Source organism: Lagopus leucura, unplaced genomic scaffold, assembly GCF_019238085.1.
Source record: "Lagopus leucura isolate 7727_CA_CO unplaced genomic scaffold, USGS_WTPT01 Super-Scaffold_100008, whole genome shotgun sequence".
In the NCBI taxonomy this organism is placed as follows: Eukaryota; Metazoa; Chordata; class Aves; order Galliformes; family Phasianidae; genus Lagopus; species Lagopus leucura.
In genome coordinates this window covers 3,427,889-3,445,560 of record NW_024962265.1, presented here as the reverse complement: position 1 = coordinate 3,445,560, position 17,672 = coordinate 3,427,889, and the positions used below count along the sequence as shown (strand labels likewise).

The window sequence follows — 17,672 nt, the reverse complement described above, 5'->3', positions numbered from 1 at the left end:
CTAGAAGCTCACAAAGATAAATAATACAGAGAGAGAATGCAAATATTTCACAAGAACCCCTAATAAGGCATCAATAAAATGTTCTCCAATAACAGTTCTAAATTAGAATAGATCAGCAGCTACGTGCTCTCAGGATGTAACAGAATTGGGTCTGACCCTCTCTAAGCAGAAAGGAGAGTCAGCTGAGGTCTTGCAGATCCCAAAAGAGACTTTTGGTCACAGAGCTAGTGCATTGCCAGAGATCATTGGCTTACAGCCTTCAAATTCTGTACTTCCATACACATGAAGGTCTGTCTTTGTAGGAATGAGTTGTTTACATTTGAGCCTGATTGAGATTAAGAAACATTAGTATTTCTTGTTACCCTTTTCTTTCAATTTTTTTAATATGAACCATCCCCACATTCTGAGAGCAGCTGGGCTTTAGGAAGGTTCAGAGAATGTCTGAACAGTTAGGCTCTTTTTGGATGACAAGAAGTGATGTTTATGGCCATACACATATACAGAACTAAGGCTGAAGCCAGTTTCCATGACGTTCAGGCATTCTCAGGCTGAGCAGGAGATGATCCTTCAAGTTTGGAGTTTTGGATTCAGGCCCTTTGCATCTGCCTAAAAGAGATTAAGAGGTTTAGAGAGGAGAACTTGGTGTTATAGGCCTAGACAGTCTTTCCACTTGCTGATAGGCTTTGGGCTATCATCCTCTAGTAACCATGGCCTACAGAGGGGAACTTACTACCTACTAGCAGATCAAGAAGCTCTTTAGCTCAGTCAGTGGACAAGAAATAAGGTCTTATTCTAATCTCTGTCTTCACAAGTTTTATTAAAGTATCTCAGGACCTAGACTCGTCCTGCTATTGCAGAGAAGCTGTAAACAACTCTGCACTCTGAGAACCCTCAAAATATAACCTATTTTAAAATTTACTTATACGTAGGCACAAAGCAACCATGAAAGTGATGTGTTTTATATTGTGTTGCAGGTCAGTTCTTGAGCCATGAAGTTAAACTTCTTCGGGAATCTTTAAACATAAATCAACAGCAAGTTGGCCAAAACCAAACCGAAGCATTACAGCCAAACCTTACAAACACTCTGAAAGTGAAGGGCCGGCTTGTTCCTGTTGTGTGGAAGCAAAGGAGGATCTACAATGGCCAGCAGCAAGTTGACTGCTGGTTTGCCAAAAACAATGCAGACAAACTGATTGATGGCAGCTATAAAGACTATTTGGCTTCTCATCCTTTTGACACTGGGACCAGCCCTGGGACGAGAAACAGCCTTTAAGACTGATCATAGCAATGCATTGCAGCAGCATGTGTGACAGCGGGTCCCTTCTGAAGCCTCTAGAGATAGGCAATTTATGAATATTTCTATACTTTTTGGTGCCAAAGAAACCAAATCTTGTTGCCCTTGGAAATCCACTGTCTCTAATTCATGCTACATGAACAGGGTTCATCAAATTCGTGAAGACAAGGAGGTGGGAGGAAAGGATTGAGGATACAGTTAAAGTTGTGATTGGTGTTCTCCTAGTGGGTCAGGAGGGAGAAAGGGGCTGGCAGTCCTATAAATGCAGAGAGCTGCCTGCCTTAAATCCATTCAGGGATCTGTGCAATAACCCCAGGGTCTGTGAGTCACCCACGAAAGGCGTGAATCATACATCACAGTGCCTATCTAGGGAGGCAACCTTGGGTGAAAATACTTTGCAAGGAAGTGACGTGGAGTACATGCTCCAGCCATGGTCCCTGGGAAGAGAAGAGGGAGAGGAGAGATGGGTGGATATTCATCTGCAGAGAGCCATTAGCATCAAAAAGGTAAGAAAGAAATAAAAACTTTAAGGCCACAACAAGGTATTGATTTCTTGGCTGCTGGGATAGGGTCTGGATTTGCCACTAAACATGCTGCACCCTGAATACTACAGACTCTTAATATAGTGGTGAAAACCCTTATAGAGCTTATTGCTGTCTTAGAGTACAGGCTGCATGCATAAAAGCACCTGTGGTCCTCTGCAGAAATAGGATCGGTGCCAGCAGTCATTCCTCAAGCTGTCCCATTTAAATGACATTATAAATGTCGTGATTTCATCCTGATTCGTTACTCCCTCAGAGAGGAGCAAAGTTCCATGGTGAGCTTCCAGCAGACCTCCCATTTCCTTGAGCAGAGCATTTCTGCTTTGCAGAGATTTAAATTTGCTGAAAGATAATGAACATGTACTCTCCATAGCTTGTGAACCTACAAAGAAGTGTCTCAATTGTGACTTTAGACTGGACAGTTGTAGCTGCTTTTCTAATCAGAGAAGTATTTATTTATTCTGAATCTTCAAAAAATTTCATCCCAGTTTCCCTGGCTGCTTCTCCTTCCTTGCCCTGCAGGAATTTGTACACAGCAGGAATTTGGCAGCAGAAGCTTAGGGGAGGTTTTGCCAGCCACCCCCACTGCAGGTGGTTCTGCTCTGCAAAGAAACCTCCAAAACCAAACAGCAAAGCTGTGGTCTATTTTAAAATGAGGCACCACTGAATAATGCTATATATCAGCCACAGGGGAGTTTGCTGGTAGAGAACTTGGCCAAAGAGGACTCTGACAACCACAAAGTCCAAGTCTTTGCGGCCAAATTGAACTCATGCATGCTCTGCCTCTTCTAGAGAAAGGAAGGCGGGTAGCTAATGGAAGCATCTCCAGAGCTAAATGATATCCATGTGTGAGCAGAAAAATAAGAAGTTGCCAGAGGCATACAGAAATAGGTTCAATTTTGACTAATTTTTTGCATATTTAAGAACAAAGTCATACTGCTGCTGTCAGAACTCCAGCTGCTGGAGTTGGGTTGGGTGGAGTTGTTTTCTAGTTGCTTGATCATTGAGTTAGCACTGCAGCAGCAGAACAGGTAGTGAGCACGGTTGCTTTTTTTACACTGTATTCTATGGGGAGAGGGAAACAGCCCAGTGCAACCAACTAGAACTGTGCTCTGCAAGGTCCTTCCAGAGAGCTTGGCCAATGCAAAACGTCTGTCAAGGCTCATGATTTTGTCTCCATGTTTTTTCCAAACTACTGCTTTGAGCCTGGCTATCTTGGAAAACAGCTCTCCCGCAAGGAGAAGCAAAGGCAAGACCTTTGGCAGTTCTGATCACACAATAACTAAAGAGACTTCACAGTATGCTCACAAGACGGGAATAAAAGGAGAGTCTGTGAGGTTGACTTCTCTACCCAAGAAGACAGTAGGAACATCACCTCATCCATTGCAAAGTAACATCCCATTCCTCTAGCACAGGATGAGGGTAGTGACAGCAAACTTCTAGATGGTGGGTGTCCTCGTGCAGTCCTCACAGTAATATTTTCACTCTCCCCCCACATTTTGCTGTTGAAGTGTATTGCTAGTGGGAGCCGTTTGGTTAGCTCTCATCTCTCCTGTACATAGGTATGTATATACAGACACATGTATTGCTAACGCTTCAGGTGCATCATTGGTCCTCCTCCCCAGCCAAGAAAACATATTTCTTTCAGGGTCTGAAAAGAATAATGGTCAAGTCCAGCTGCCCAACCATGTGAAGCACCTGGAGCAATGTACTCAAGTTCTCCTTAAGGTTCCAGTTATCCATTTCACAATAAATATTTTGCAGTGAACGCTACCATGAAGTTCTCATTTACCAAAGATGAAATGCACTTTGAAGCTAAGGGTAGGTATGCTTCACGCTCCTGGACAAACTTATGCTACCAGATGACTGAAAGAACCACTCTGAAGTTAAGAGAGTTCATGTTCTTGCTGGTCCAAGATCACTGGACAAAAGCAGGTTGTGGACTAAAAACTTCATGATTCAACTTCCATAGAATCATGAGTTGGAAGGGACCTCCATAAAGGCCATTTAATCCAACTCCCCTCCAATAAGCAGGGATACCTACAGCTCAATCAGATTGCCCAGAGCCTGACCCAGCCTAACCTTGAACATCTCCGGGCAACCTGTTCCAATAGCTAAAAAAAGGGGTGTTAATGCTTTTCCTCCCTCAGGATTGTCCAGGCTTCATCTTTACACCCCTTTTTGATAACCCAGAGATGCCCCAGGTAAAACATTGTGCTAAGTGCATGACAAGCACACATCTGTTCTCATCTCCACGAGTGTCACAGAGCACTTTGCTTTGCATCGATGTGGTTTATGATCACAAACTGCTCAGATACAAAGGCTGAGCAATCACACCAGAGCACAGTGGAAGTGACTGTTTTCAGTATCTCCAGTGAAGGAGACTCTCCCACCTCTCTTGGCAGCCTGTTCTGGGGCTCTGTCCCCCTCAAAGTAAGAAGGTTTCTTCCTAGTGATCATGATGGCCCACTGCGAACCACCTCACCCAGCACTGAGCACCACCAGGTTTATTCCCCAACTGAGATCACATCACTTACCTTCCATTTTAGAACAAGGACTGTACTTTTGCATAGTATCACATTACACAGCTTACAGCAAGAAAAAAACTGAAATGCCATTTCACCTAGGCAAGTCTCTAACAGGAAGCTGTTTCCAACTCTTTTTACTCAATACCTTTAGCAGCACAGGGGTTGCTTCAGCCCTCACCAGCAGAGGACTCCTCAACTTCTGCTTGTTTGGCAATGAGTGATGTCATGAAGCAGTATAAATGAGCTGTTCAGAGAGCTGTGTGTCATTTGTTCCAACGGCCATTTGGCATACCAGCACAAGTAGGATTTTGACCATTAAATAAAGAACAAACAAAAAGGGACTTAACTTCTAGAAATACATCATAGGGCTACACAGCTGCAAGTGTAGCCAAGCATGTCCAGTTCACTCAGAGGCATACAAGACTTATTTGCATCTAACACTTCTGAACTGCTTTGAAGTTGGAAAGAACAGCTACCCGAGGAAATTCACATCCTCTCAGCTTTGTTTTTAAAGGACTAGAGCCCTCTAAAGTCAGAAAATCCAAACCCTTTATTTACATGCCCGATTAAGGAACAGTTTTTCTATGAAAACACAAGGGAGAGAAGACCCACAAAAAACCAACCCCACCCAAAAAACATCAAAACAACTCCTGCCCAACAATTCTTGAGACTTCTACAGTATGCGAAGCTTGCCTAGGTCTACCTGCTCAGACCCGAACCAGACCACGTTCTGTTGGACTCTGAGTTTCAGCACAGCTGTCTGCAAGCACATTAAGCAGCTGTTCTCTCCTCTAAGAGCTGCAGAATGTTTTGCATTTTTGCTGTTTGTATATTATCAGAGCCTGTTAACAAGAAAGAAAAGGAACTTCTAACCTATAACAGAAGATGCCAGGATCTGGGATGACCCAACAGCTCATCCCCTTCCTTTTGGCAGGGCTAGTGTCTCACAAAACAAGGCACTGCAAAATAATTCACATATGAAGCAGTTTTAAGTCAAATATTTATTGCAGTCCTTATAAAACAGTAAAAAAAAAAAAAAAACAAAAAAAACACACATCAGATCCACTGAGACAATCTTCCCAATTCAAGGCATTTAAATATATAATCACAAACCAGTTCTGTAGAGCATCTGTGCATATAAAAGTGTTACAGTTCAGACAGTATAGGATTTTTCTATAAAAAGAAGAGAGCTTTTTGATTTCAGTCTCTAGCCTGACAAAGTTACACCCAGCTGGCCAGCCAGAGGAAGCACACATCCTTACCCTAACCTCAACATGCCTGCAATGTGCCTATGGTAGGGTTGGGTAGATAAAGCAGATACTGCTTAGATACAGGCTGCATGGACACCATCCCGAAGAGACACTGCAGAAGGAGAGGCGTACATGAGGCAGGGCTCCACAGATCCCCAGGGATCAGCTGCATTCTGCATCCTTCCTCAGCCAGCTCAGGAATCACAGTACTGCTTCCTTCCTCCACCTCCCTTGTCTCAGTGCTGTCAGATGACCACGTGGTAGCTGGGCTGCTTCATCTTCTGGTTTGTTCCCTGGAGTCCTGAGATATCCTGGTCACTTTCAGACTGGTCAAAATCCATGTCCGGAGAGAGCAGCACCTGGTGAGGAGAACAGACAGATGCTCATGGAATCAGAGCCCTCAATCAGATGGCAGCTGGAATTTTGTTCTCTCATCTTAATACCACAGGCACTATCCCCTAGCAAGGGACTGCTAGAGGGGTCAAGCACATAAAAGGATCTACTGCCAATGGGGTTAGATTTTGCAGAGCAGGGAGGTCTTAAGGTCACCTTGACCATTCCGAAGACAGCCAGGAACATATGGATCCAAACACAGATGCTCTGGTACCCGCAAGCCCTCTTGGGAGTGGAACAGGCAGCTGAAAGCTCTGTTCACCAGGGGACAGGATTCGCAAACATTCACATTAAGGCCAGGCTGCAGCCTCTGAGGAGATGCACAAAAACTAGGCCACAATTTGCAAACAGCTGTAACAAAGAGACATTTTCCCAGGCCCCCAGCTGCTTGTGATCTCTAAAGCTCAGACAGGGAAACAAGCAGCTCAGGGTTGCTTTAGCCACAGTCAGCAGGCTCAGAATTGCTGAGCTAGCCTGGCACCTTCTTATTTCTACCCAGCAGAGCTGAACTGTAGAAGCCAGAACAGAGCATCAACACCTCCCACCAGTAGCTCCCTTGATAAGAACACTTTGCTGCACAACCACAAGGCTGCCCGTTGCCTCCAGAACACCTATGCTTTCAGCTGCTAACCTCAGACTTGAAGCTATCAAGAGGCAGTTCTGAGCTAAGTGGCTGCCACCGGCCCGGAGCATTCGCTCGATGCAGACAGAACCATCCTGATGGGACATCCTCCAGCCATATCATCTGGAAGAGGAAAAAGGCTAAATTTTACTCAGGCTATGGCTGCACAGCCCCGCAGAAGAGCTGCAACCTAATGCCAGCCAGCAGGCTGGACTGACAAACTGTTTGCATGGGTAGTATTCTATGATTCTATTTACAGCTTGACAGATTGTTTGTTCAACCCCATCTGACTCCTTTAAAGCTCAGCTTTGAGCAAAAGCAGCCCTACTGTCTTTAGCCCCAGCAGTAGCAAGATCTAAGCACAGATGATGTGCAGTCACTCCAGCACCAGCTAGGAGCCAAGGGTTTCTGGTCAGCAGTGATCCCCCGCATCAGTAGCACGACCAAGTCTTTGACACTCAGGGTCTAACTCTATGCTATAGATGGGCACAAGTTTAGCAGCACAGCTGAGGGCTTTCAGTTCTTTTTCTCTAGATGACTGATGTCAGAAGTCACTCCCCTCTCCTCCATTTGCCTCACAACACCCAGTCAGCATCATTAGTTTATGGCCAATAAGGGGAAAAAGAGCCAATAAGCACTCTCCCCTATGCCAAATGAAAAAGAAAAGCAGCAGCTTCACCCAGCTAAGACTTCCCACTCAAGTCTCAAGTCTCAGCTCCATCTGACCCTAAATTCACAGAACCGTAAAGGCTGGAAAAGCAACTAAGATCATCTAGTCCAGTCATCAACCCATCCCTACCATGTCCATTAAAACCTCAGTACCATACCTACCTTTTTTTTCCCCCCAACACCTCCAGAGATGGTGACTCCACCACCTCCCTGGGCAGCCTGTTCCAGTGCCTCATCAATTTGTGATGCAAGTGGAACCACTGAACTGTGAAGCCTTGTGTCCATCCCACAAAACCCTTCCACCTCCAAGACACCAGTTACAGAACAGCTGATAAGCTTTCAGCCCAAGAGGCCCACCATCAGCTCAACTAGACCCAGAGCCCAGCATTCCTTGGTGAAAACACCACAACCAGAGCAGGAGTACAGCCTTATTCACAGCCATCTCCAGACACAGTTGTGAATGAGCATATCCTCCACTTGTTTATTTAAGACAGCATCACCAAGCCAGTCACCACAGCAACAAAGCAACTAAACAGGAAAAACAAACTGCAATGAGTCAATGACTTCAAAGAAGCCGAACAGCCACAGAACAAGACATTCTCCCCACTCTCACACACACTCCATCTGATTTTGTTATCCTCACAGCAGCACATCAGATACTCAAAGGATAGCAATAGATCAGATTAAGATCTCATTCCCCTCCATCCCCTTAAGTTAACCTACACAACCCCATTCCTTTTTTTGTTCTAGACATCACAGGAAAGTTTCCATCTCTTCCAAGTGAAGATTTCCTGTTTGGCATATAAATATTATGATGCTGGAGGACCTGAAAAAAAATGGGTGATTAATTACACATGGCACTATATAAAAAAAAAAATCACTGAACTCTGACAGGCTGCACCAGGTCATCTTTGGAGTCTAATGAACCAATTATTTAGGTGGGTTTCATGCTGTAAACTCAGACCTTCTCACAGCCAGCCATGGCTGACATAGAAAGGGCTGTGCATCCAGACCCCTTTGGGCTGCTATCTGCCTGCTCTAGAGCTCATACAAAGCCACTCAAGCCAACAGTCCTCCAGTAACCCTTCCATAGCTCCATGGTGAGCTTCATCATGAGAAAGCACCTTACTGCTATGAGAGCCATGGTACAGGCCCTCTTTTTTTTTGCCCAGACAGAATTGTTTGGGATGTTTCAGCATAGCTTGGTCAAGGCACTTCCTCTACAGATGTTTCCAGGTCAAAATCACAACAGATCAGTGGTACAGCTGGAAATGGACCGTAGCTTCCCAGTCTCAGGACAATGTGCTGCTGTTCCACTCAGTCCCTAAATACTTCACACATTCCTCCCCACACCAGGAAGAATGAGTTGAAAACAGAGAAGCTCAAGGGCTATTTCCATGCAAGACATGGAATTTTGTCTGAAACTACCAGTTACATGTAGAGACAGGAACCATCCTACCTTCCTCCCACACCTGAGTTCAGGTGAGTTCCCATACCTCAGTAGGACTGACAGGTGGGACAGTCTCCTACCAGAGACCATACCTATCTTCATTCAACTTTCCCCTAATGAGCAGGCACTCCATTTCACCTTGAGCTATTAAAAAAGATCAGCTCAGCTAACCAATTCGCAAGTCAAACTTGCTCTTGGAGTGCTCTTCAACTCTTAAAGCAAGCAGTAGAGGTATCACCATTCACCATCGCCTTCAATCTAGCAAAATTGCCAGAAGTTATAATCCCTATGGAAGGGATTAGAATTGGTGCTGAACTCCGTGAGAACCAAAGGCAGGTCCGTGTAGTACGTTAGCTTTCCTCTCAACCTTAAACTAACCTCCAGTTTCTCTGCAAATACTTTGAGAAGTACCACTGTTATTAGACCAAACGTTGCTGTAATTTGCTTCTGAAAGTGCAAGCCTTCAAAGAGAGGAGAAAAGAAGAAGTAGAAGCTCACTTATTCCCTGAGGAAAAAACTAAAACAAGTCCAAAAAGATCAAATACAACATTATTAAAACTGACTTGTTTTCCTAAGTGATGAAAACAAAGAAACCACTGATAAGATCTGAAGTTTATCAACGCTTACAAGAACAAGGGAAAAGAGACACAGGTCAAGGGCAGGACACAAGCAAAGCAGAAATCAGGGCCAAGCAGATGAATGCACTTCCCTACCCTGAATAGCACCAGATTCAGACAGACACTCTGAAGTTCCCTATCCATCCCACACAAAGGCAGAAATGGACTGAACATTTACCAAGGTAGGACACGTGTGACAGAGGGAAGATTTAAGGCTGACTTGGAAGCAAGAGTGAAATTCTTCTGCGCTAAAACTGAAAAGCAGAGTTTCAATATGAAAAAGAAAATAAATCGCAGAACTGCAGGGGTTGGAAAGGACCTCAAGAGATTGAATTTAACTCTCCTGCCAAAGCAGGTTCCCTACAATAGGTCTCAAAGGTAGGCATCCAGACCTTGAGTATCTCCATAGAAGGAGACTCCACAACCTCTCTGGGCAGCCTGAGCCAGTGCTCCATCACCCTTACTATGAAGAAGTTCTTCTGCACCTTAACATGGAACATCCTACGTTCAAATTTCAAGCCATCACTCCTTGTCCTATTCCTAAGCATCACAGCAGTTTCATTATAAACAAGGGCCCAGTGGCACATCAATGGCTCACAGAAGAGCTTTGAAACCCAGGAGATGGACATTTATTTAGTTTGCATTACAGCTGTGGAGTCAGCAAACAACATCAGTGGCAGAAAAGCTAGGTTCCCTTTTATTGCTCATCTGAACTGCCAAGGACAAAACCAACATCTCATAGAATCATTAAGGGTGGAAAAGATAACTAAGCTCATCTAGTCCAACCATCAACCCACCCCCACCATGCCTGCTAAATCACGTCCCTCAGTGCCTGATCTACTCTCTTCTTGAACACCTCCAGGGACAGTGACTCCTCCACCTTGCTGGGCAGCCTGTTCCAATGCACTACTACTCTGAAAGTAAGTTTTGCCTAATATCCAACCTGTTGTTATTGCTGCTATCCCTATAGTAAGTGCTGAGTATAGTTTTTTAGCAGGTTAACTTCAGACCACTCCTTTCCTTCCTCCCCCTTCTTTTCCAGGGAAACTGCAAGTTCAAGTGAAAATAACGACACTACTGGTGAGATAGGCAGAGGGGTGAAATTCAAGAAGGCAGCATGATGGGGAGCTGTTGGCGCCTGCTGCTAGACAGTGCTGATGAACCGTGATAAACCACAGGACACATTAGCCCCAGCCAGCCCTGCCCTGTACAGAGATGCTTCTCAGCTCTCTCTCTCCTCCTGTCTAGGTAGGCAGCAGGGAGGGAAGAATAACCTGTTCACATGGAGAAAGCTTAACCAAAACAAGCCCTAAAAACCCTCATTTTCTGATTTTGAGCCTAAATCCCAGCTGACCCAGCTGCAGCACTCAACCATCCAACACTGTATTTAATAGCATAAAATTAAAAAGTGACAAAGCAGGAGTCTACTTCAAGGCCCGATGCCAAGAAGCAGAATTGGGAAAAAAAGATCACTCATGTCTGACTCTCCTTTTAATTAACATCCTTCCCTACCCAAATTATTTGTATAGTGCTGGAGACACAGGAGCTTATCTGAGCAGTCTCTACAGACAGTTCCAGGTACAAACCTATCACCTTAGTACCTAAACTGTGGTGATGGATCAGACAGTTTCAAGGTGGACAGACAGACTGCACACAGAAGATTTCAGAGCAAGTTCTCATGAGAAAAGGAGCCAAATACTTGGTGGATATGAAAAGGACACTGACAGAAAGATTCAGCCTGCAGAAGTCCATATCCACCACATGAAGCGCCCTACCTAGGTGAAGCTATCAGAAGAAGCTTTCCAGCTTGCAGAGATTAACAGGTATCTTCTTTTTAGGTTATCCAAAAACTGAGCTAGAGGGCATAGAACACTTGTCCCCTCCAATGGAGTGAGGGAGGAGACAGCTCCATTTTTATGGAGATCCAGTAACTTCAACACCATCTGTGTGTCTACACCAGCCTGAAGCTTATGATAACATCTGTGAGGTAAAGTGACCCAAGCTTAGGTTGCAACAGGTTGGAAAAGAGCTTGTAGCATCTGAGTTGCTGTCTAGTCAAAACAAGAGCAAGGAGGCAGCATAATATTAGCTGAATTTAAACCTCAGGAACACTCCAGCACATCTAATCAGTAAAGCAGATATTCACCATCAGTTTTACATTTTGAGTGGAGCTAGATTGGAGGCCTGCCCAGGAAGCACCACTGTAGAACACATCAAGCAACCAGGACTGTGCTATAACCAGGGCACAGTGTCTATCTAGAGTTAGTTCAGCTTTATGTCCTAGGCAGCAGCCCTTAGCTTCAGTGTACAACTATTAAGACATCTTGGTACTGCTCAGCTCCTCTTCCCTCTCCAGATCAATACAGATTTCTTCAGGATGCCCCACAGCTCAGGAAACTCCCTGGGAAATATTGCTCACATGTTCTCAGTAACCTAGCCAAGCCACAGCTGTTTATCTGGATGTTGGGCCAAGAAGAATGATTCATTTGTCTCCCTTGCTTGCATCTGCCTGCCCTTCCTGCCCCCTGAACCTTCAAGCCATCAAGAACACCTCTGAACACCACTACCTATGCATACAGTGCAGTATTGATAGTACTAATGAGCATGATGGCCAGTTACAAGAACAGAGTTACTCTGTAAAATACCTCTTGCTTTCTCAGTGTTATTTCTGTCTGTCCTAAATCCCTCAGCTATTCCAGGAGCCAGCCTATGACTGCCAGAAGTGATTTAACCTTAACTCTTGCCAGTGAGCTGCAGGATACAATCACAGTGTCTCCTGATACCTGGAGTCAGGCACTCAGCATTCAAACAAGGGCTGGGAGCCAAGGGGAAGGAAGGGAATTCGATCCAGTGAATCAGGTTGTGGCTTCTGCAAGAAATCTGATGGGAAACTCAGGCAGTACCTGCCTGGCAGTCCACGTGTCATTAACTACAGGAACAAAGCCTGCTGATACTGGAGCATTCCACTCCCACCCACCCCAGTCTCCTTAACTTCAGTAGTCAGGCTCAGATGATGCAAAACACAGCATTCTGCAGCTACAAGACCATTATTAGATTGAATAGTTCAAAATACTGACAAAAAACCAGGATTCCTAGCTGGGCCTTGTGCTTCCCCTCCGCCCCCCACCCACGCCCCCCAAAAAAGGAGACTAATTGCAGCCAGGAAAGCAAGATTTGAGCCAAGATCAACTAGAATTACTAATAGCAAAGTTGATAGTACTAAGGCAGATCTGCCCACCAGCTTCAGCCTGCCACTCTTGTGATCCCCCCTCCTCAAGATGCCATCATCCCAGAGAGCAGTATTTCAGCGCTACTTTATAGATTGTGATACTACATCAAATCCTCCCAGGGAACCTCTGTGACCTCAGCTATAAGCATCAGAAGTTATTTGGACTTCCAAGGTCACCCCCATATTCATCAAACATCAGTCCAGGTGCAACATGATGGCACACTGCATAGTTCTGGTAAAACAAAAGCCATACCCAAGTGCACAATTTGGTCTTTGACTTAGAACATCTTTGGTCTTACCCGAGATTCCTCACTCCTCCTAGCTTGTGGGGTCTCTGTGGATCCATTGATGTTCAACATATCCTTCTGCTTGTGTTTCCTCATGATCAAGCTGTCCACAACCCAGAACATAACGGCCTTGGGGAGAAAGGAGTTTCATGAATAGACTGCAGAGACCAAAATATAAAGTCATGCAAGCTGAGCTACTTCTTTCTTCACTTTTTGGATCTTCCAAACCTCCATCTTCCAGCAGCCCAATATCCAAATTAATCCTGTGTTAAGTGTATCTGTTAGGGTGGATGAGACAAGTTGCTAAGGTCCCTCCCTCACAAGTTCTGAGGATTCCCTTTTCACTGGAGACCAAGTGAAAACAGATCACAACAGACCAAGTTTCTTCCAGAATGAATCACTGAGCCAACGGCATCCCATATTCATTCACTTGTTCTGCCTGCATCAGCCACTTTAAGAACCAGAGTTTCAAGCAAGTGCACCATGGGGTGAGGTTGGGAAGAGAGGTTGGAATAGCACAGGCAGGTAAACCCATCCTTGCCAACACTCCATCCATTGTAAGTATAAAAGTTCACCCCTTTTTCAGTGAGATCTCAATGCTAAGATCTTTTTCTCACTTGCCATATCAGGGTAGTAATTGATCTGTTAGTAAAACACTGCATAGAATCCAGAAAACCAGAAAACAGCTTTTGCTAAACTAAGTTTGCAATATGAGTTTGAATATCAGTAGTTTTGGGCAGTCCGAACTGATCTAGACAGATGGCTGATACAGAATAAGTTACTTTATAGTATCTTTAACTTAGAACTGCTGCTCCTCAGCCCCCATCACTGCATCCATTGCAAGAGCTTTAGCACTTCTGTTCATGTTCCCACGACTGCTTGCAAATTTAAGTCTCAGTGACATCACAGCTTTAAATGATGCAGATGGACAAAGACCATGTCTGGCAGAAGGTCTACTGCTGACAATACCCCAACACCTGTCAAAAGGACCCAAGCCTCTTGTTTTAACAGTGCTTTCTACCCATGTTACACTGCAAAACAAACAAACAAAAAAAAAGCACAGCACATTGTCAAACCAGTGCCCTCGTACCAAATACATGTCACTACACTTGCAGAGAGATCTGCCATGCACTTCAACGGGCCTTACATACTCCTGGGACAACCAGATCATGACTCTAATGGGAAACTAGCCTGTATTTCTGCTGAAAGCATGCTTTTTTGGCCACTCTGTAGCCTTGGTGAATATAAGCAAGAAATAGCATTGTTTTTTTCTCTTCAAGGTTGGAGTACAAATAAGACGTTTGAGACATTTGCAGCTTTGTGCTGTCTGTAGGGACTCTTTACTTGGCATATACACAGGATACAAAGTTGTTTTTTCGTTCCTCAGCTACAGTACACTTAAAAAAAAAAAAAAAAGCTTCCTTGATCAAGGACAGCTTTCTTGTGATGGATCACAGTAAGAGGACTTATTTGCCCTGAAAGTCCACTGAATTATCTTGTCTTTCACACCTCTCTTCTCATACACCCTTTCTCCACTTTTATTCGCAATTGAAAGCACAGCAAGTTCCCACTGAAAAGCCATTCCTATAAGAACTTCAACAGGCTTTGGAGCACCTTTGTTCCTTCCACATTGCTGTTTAGACACAGCTCCCAGCTGATGTGTTTAAACTGTCCTCGAAAAAGTAAACAATCAGCCATACAGCAGCTTGGACAAGGGAGTGGGGGTTAGGAGCAGAGCCCTTGGTAGGCAGCAGATACAGATTTGTGCTTGTAGCAAAGATCTTTGCTTCCACTCCCCTTAACCTTCCATCCACTTTGATTACTCAAGGCTGCCAAGCCATGTCCTGTACATTCTTCCCATTGGAAAGGGCCCATTTCCAAACCACCCCATTTTGTACTTGCCATGGCATCACTTACATTTACAATAAAAGGCACAACTAGCATGACCAGGATGAGCTCCAACTGGGGGTTTGGGATGTAACTCAGGAGGATCTGCTGAAGCTGCAGAGAAGAAAAAGCATTTAGAAGCATTACTCAAATAGCTGTTTGCTGCAAACAGGATGCATTCTTAAGCTATGTCCTATCTATGGCCCTGCATACCTTGCTTTAGCAGAGCTCTTTGAGATGGCTTAGGCTATTTCTTTAGCCCAGCTGCCAAGTGTTTTGTTTTCAGCAATAAAATGAGTGAAGATAGACTTTAACTACCTGCAACAACAGCTGGTAGGACTGTTCTTGGCTTCTTGAGCCTATCTGCAAAATACAGCCAACGTATTTGCACAGCCATGAGCCAGATCAATACTCACAGCCAAGTCAGAGCACTGTAGGTTGCTACATTTGAAAGAGAAGCTCTAACCAGGAACAGATAAACGCTCCCAGACTGCTGCAAGTAACACTGCAATTAGGTCACATCAGCCCTTTTGGGTACAAGGCACCAAGTGCAAATGCACTCAGTACCGGGATGGCCCCTTAATTCCTTAAATAGCTTTTGTACCAGTGAATTACCCACAATGCCTACCTTCCTCCATAAAAATGGCTACAATTCCCAAAAGAATGTATGTATTTTAATTAAAACAATCCCAACAAACTAATGTCCCCCCAGTTACCATACAAAAGCATAAGGAGAAGGGTGGGGCAGTTCTCTATAGGGGTCAATTTGGAACAATCTAACAGTTTCCCTAGTTTAGGCACAAGACCACAAGTGTATTGACTTGACAAGATAATGTGGAAACCCCCTGGCAGAACTGAAGTAGCTCAGCCACCAATCAGCCCAGCCCATTTTATTCTTCTGAGAGCAGAAAACTGAAGAAAAATCATATTCCACTAGTTCTTGACAAGCAGGAGAACATATCACAAGCCAAGCTGTTACGAAAGTCATGTTTCCTCAAACTTCAGTAATAGCTAATTATCACAGAGAGCTGTCAACAACTCAAAAGGATTAAAGACCTACGATGATGTGGACCATTAACAGGGCAAAAATGACAAGAAAAAAAACACAACAGCTGTAGCTAGGAAAATAAAAAACAGCTTAGGAGCCTACCTTTGTCCAACCAGGGATCAGCAGGACAAGGCTAATCAGGGTCTTCTCCACAGCCATAATCAGCAGGTAGAGGATACACTGGCCAATCCAAGCAGCAGCTTGTGGAGGGTCACCTGGAAGAAGAGCACAGTTCATAGACACAGGACAAGACAGCCTTGCAGGTAAATGACCTCAGGCTTGACATGTGTCCTACAATGCTCACGTTCACCTTATGCATATGGGGAGAGAGACAGCCCAGGCTCTGCCCATGCTTATCCAGCAGCCCTCATATACTCAAGAACCACTGAAAGCTGAAAGAAACACTCCCAGTAACTTCAAGGAGATTAGCTAAACAGATGGATCTTGGTTTGGGAAACATTCGCCTCCTCTTGGGGAGAGCCCTGAATGTACAGAGCCTTACGGATGCATCTTTTCCTCCTCTTTCAGCTACCAACAGGCATTGCAGGTATCCAGCCTATGGTACTGAGCTGTTTTGAGCTAAATAAATACAAGGATAAGGGGAAGAAACCCTGTTTGTACAAAGTGGCCAGTACCCCATCTGAAAGCACAGATCACTGTATACCTTCATATAGAGAGTAAGCTTGTGTGTATGGACTCTGTTTAGTGGGCACGGTGGTGATGGGCTGACACTTGGACTAGATAATCTTAGCAGTCTTTTTCAACCTTAGTGATTCTAGAATTCTAAGCTGCTGAGAATCCTGAGCTTTCAAATGGCTCCTTACAAGCAAGCATTGCTTTTGGAACATTAGTAGCCTGGTTTGCCCCTCTTGCCAAGGTACCACAGACTTCATTTCTCTTCATCTTAGCAAACCTAGAGTATTCTATAAAGAAAAGTTTCACCCCATCACCATTTTTTCCTCCCCATTACTTTCTATGGAATAATAAGCTCATAGGAACACTTCACAAAAAACCTGTTCCATATGGACCAGAGTTTCAGACTGATAATCTTTCCTGAATTAAAATCCACTCCCAACCCCCAAAACAAAGCACTGCACAACAGATCCTTTTCTACACCACCAAGCTACTCCCCTGCCAAATCTTACCTGCCTAATTTCCAAAAGTTTCTGGTCACTGATTTCAATGTAAGACAAAAGCTTTCAGTCCTCAACTAGATTATGCATTTGCTGATTGAGTGAACAAATGGTTATGTGACACTGAGCAAGAGACAGTGTCTCCATCCCCCTAGGTTTTACAGCAACCCACTAAAAAAAAAAAAATAAAAATCAATGCTAATTAAATATGAATGCTTCCAATGAAGTACTTACCAAGTAATAATAAAAAAGCATATTTGTATTGCTAGCACTGATAATTGCACTGTATCTATTACATATGCTTCCTTCAGCCATCTGAAAGTACCCTCCTGGCAAGTTATCATTTTCCCAGGTCATCAGAATACCTTGGGCCTGCAAAACTGAGCTGCTGTATCTGGCTTAGGAAAAAATGCAGCACTTCCTCTTACCATCCAAAGATAAAGATAATCGCTGGCAGACTTTACTTCCAGAGGAATTGGGCCAGAACTTGGAATTGCATTTGTGCAAGATGTTCAAGCTGCTTTTGGATGGCAACAGACAGGGAGCTCTGCCCAGCTTTTCTCTGCACGGTGCTGCTGAGACACAGCAAGGGAAGCCCACACAAGTAGTTTGCAAACATTGATCCAAATCATCATGCATACCTTTGGTCACAGAAACCAGCAGCACGGGCCAGGATTTACTAAGAGCTGCTATCTGACCAAGTCCAGCGCTGGGAGAATCTGC

The 17,672-nt window shown here is 44.4% G+C and overlaps 2 protein-coding genes across 5 annotated transcripts in view; one reads left to right on the top strand and one right to left on the bottom strand.

Moving 5' to 3' along the window:
• Positions 1–3,609, top strand: part of ITIH5 (inter-alpha-trypsin inhibitor heavy chain 5) — a 48,328-nt gene extending 44,719 nt beyond the window's left edge. Inside the window, exon 14 of the mRNA XM_042872789.1 lies at positions 975–3,609. Coding sequence (XP_042728723.1) covers positions 975–1,273 — 299 coding nt within the window. The 3' untranslated portion in view covers positions 1,274–3,609. The remainder of the gene's footprint in view (positions 1–974) is intronic.
• A 1,321-nt stretch (positions 3,610–4,930) lies between these two features.
• Positions 4,931–17,672, bottom strand: part of LOC122180940 (store-operated calcium entry regulator STIMATE-like) — a 31,942-nt gene continuing 19,200 nt past the window's right edge. The window contains exons 5-10 of one of the 4 annotated variants that reach the window (XM_042872946.1): positions 15,919–16,031; positions 14,799–14,882; positions 12,894–13,010; positions 6,639–6,752; positions 6,164–6,317; positions 4,931–5,973 (exon numbers count right to left, since the gene is read on the bottom strand). In XM_042872946.1, coding sequence (XP_042728880.1) covers positions 5,945–5,973; positions 6,164–6,317; positions 6,639–6,752; positions 12,894–13,010; positions 14,799–14,882; positions 15,919–16,031 — 611 coding nt within the window. In that variant the 3' untranslated portion in view covers positions 4,931–5,944. The remainder of the gene's footprint in view (positions 5,974–6,163; positions 6,318–6,638; positions 6,753–12,893; positions 13,011–14,798; positions 14,883–15,918; positions 16,032–17,672) is intronic. The other 3 variants (XM_042872947.1, XM_042872948.1, XM_042872949.1) reach the window with 3 other exon arrangements.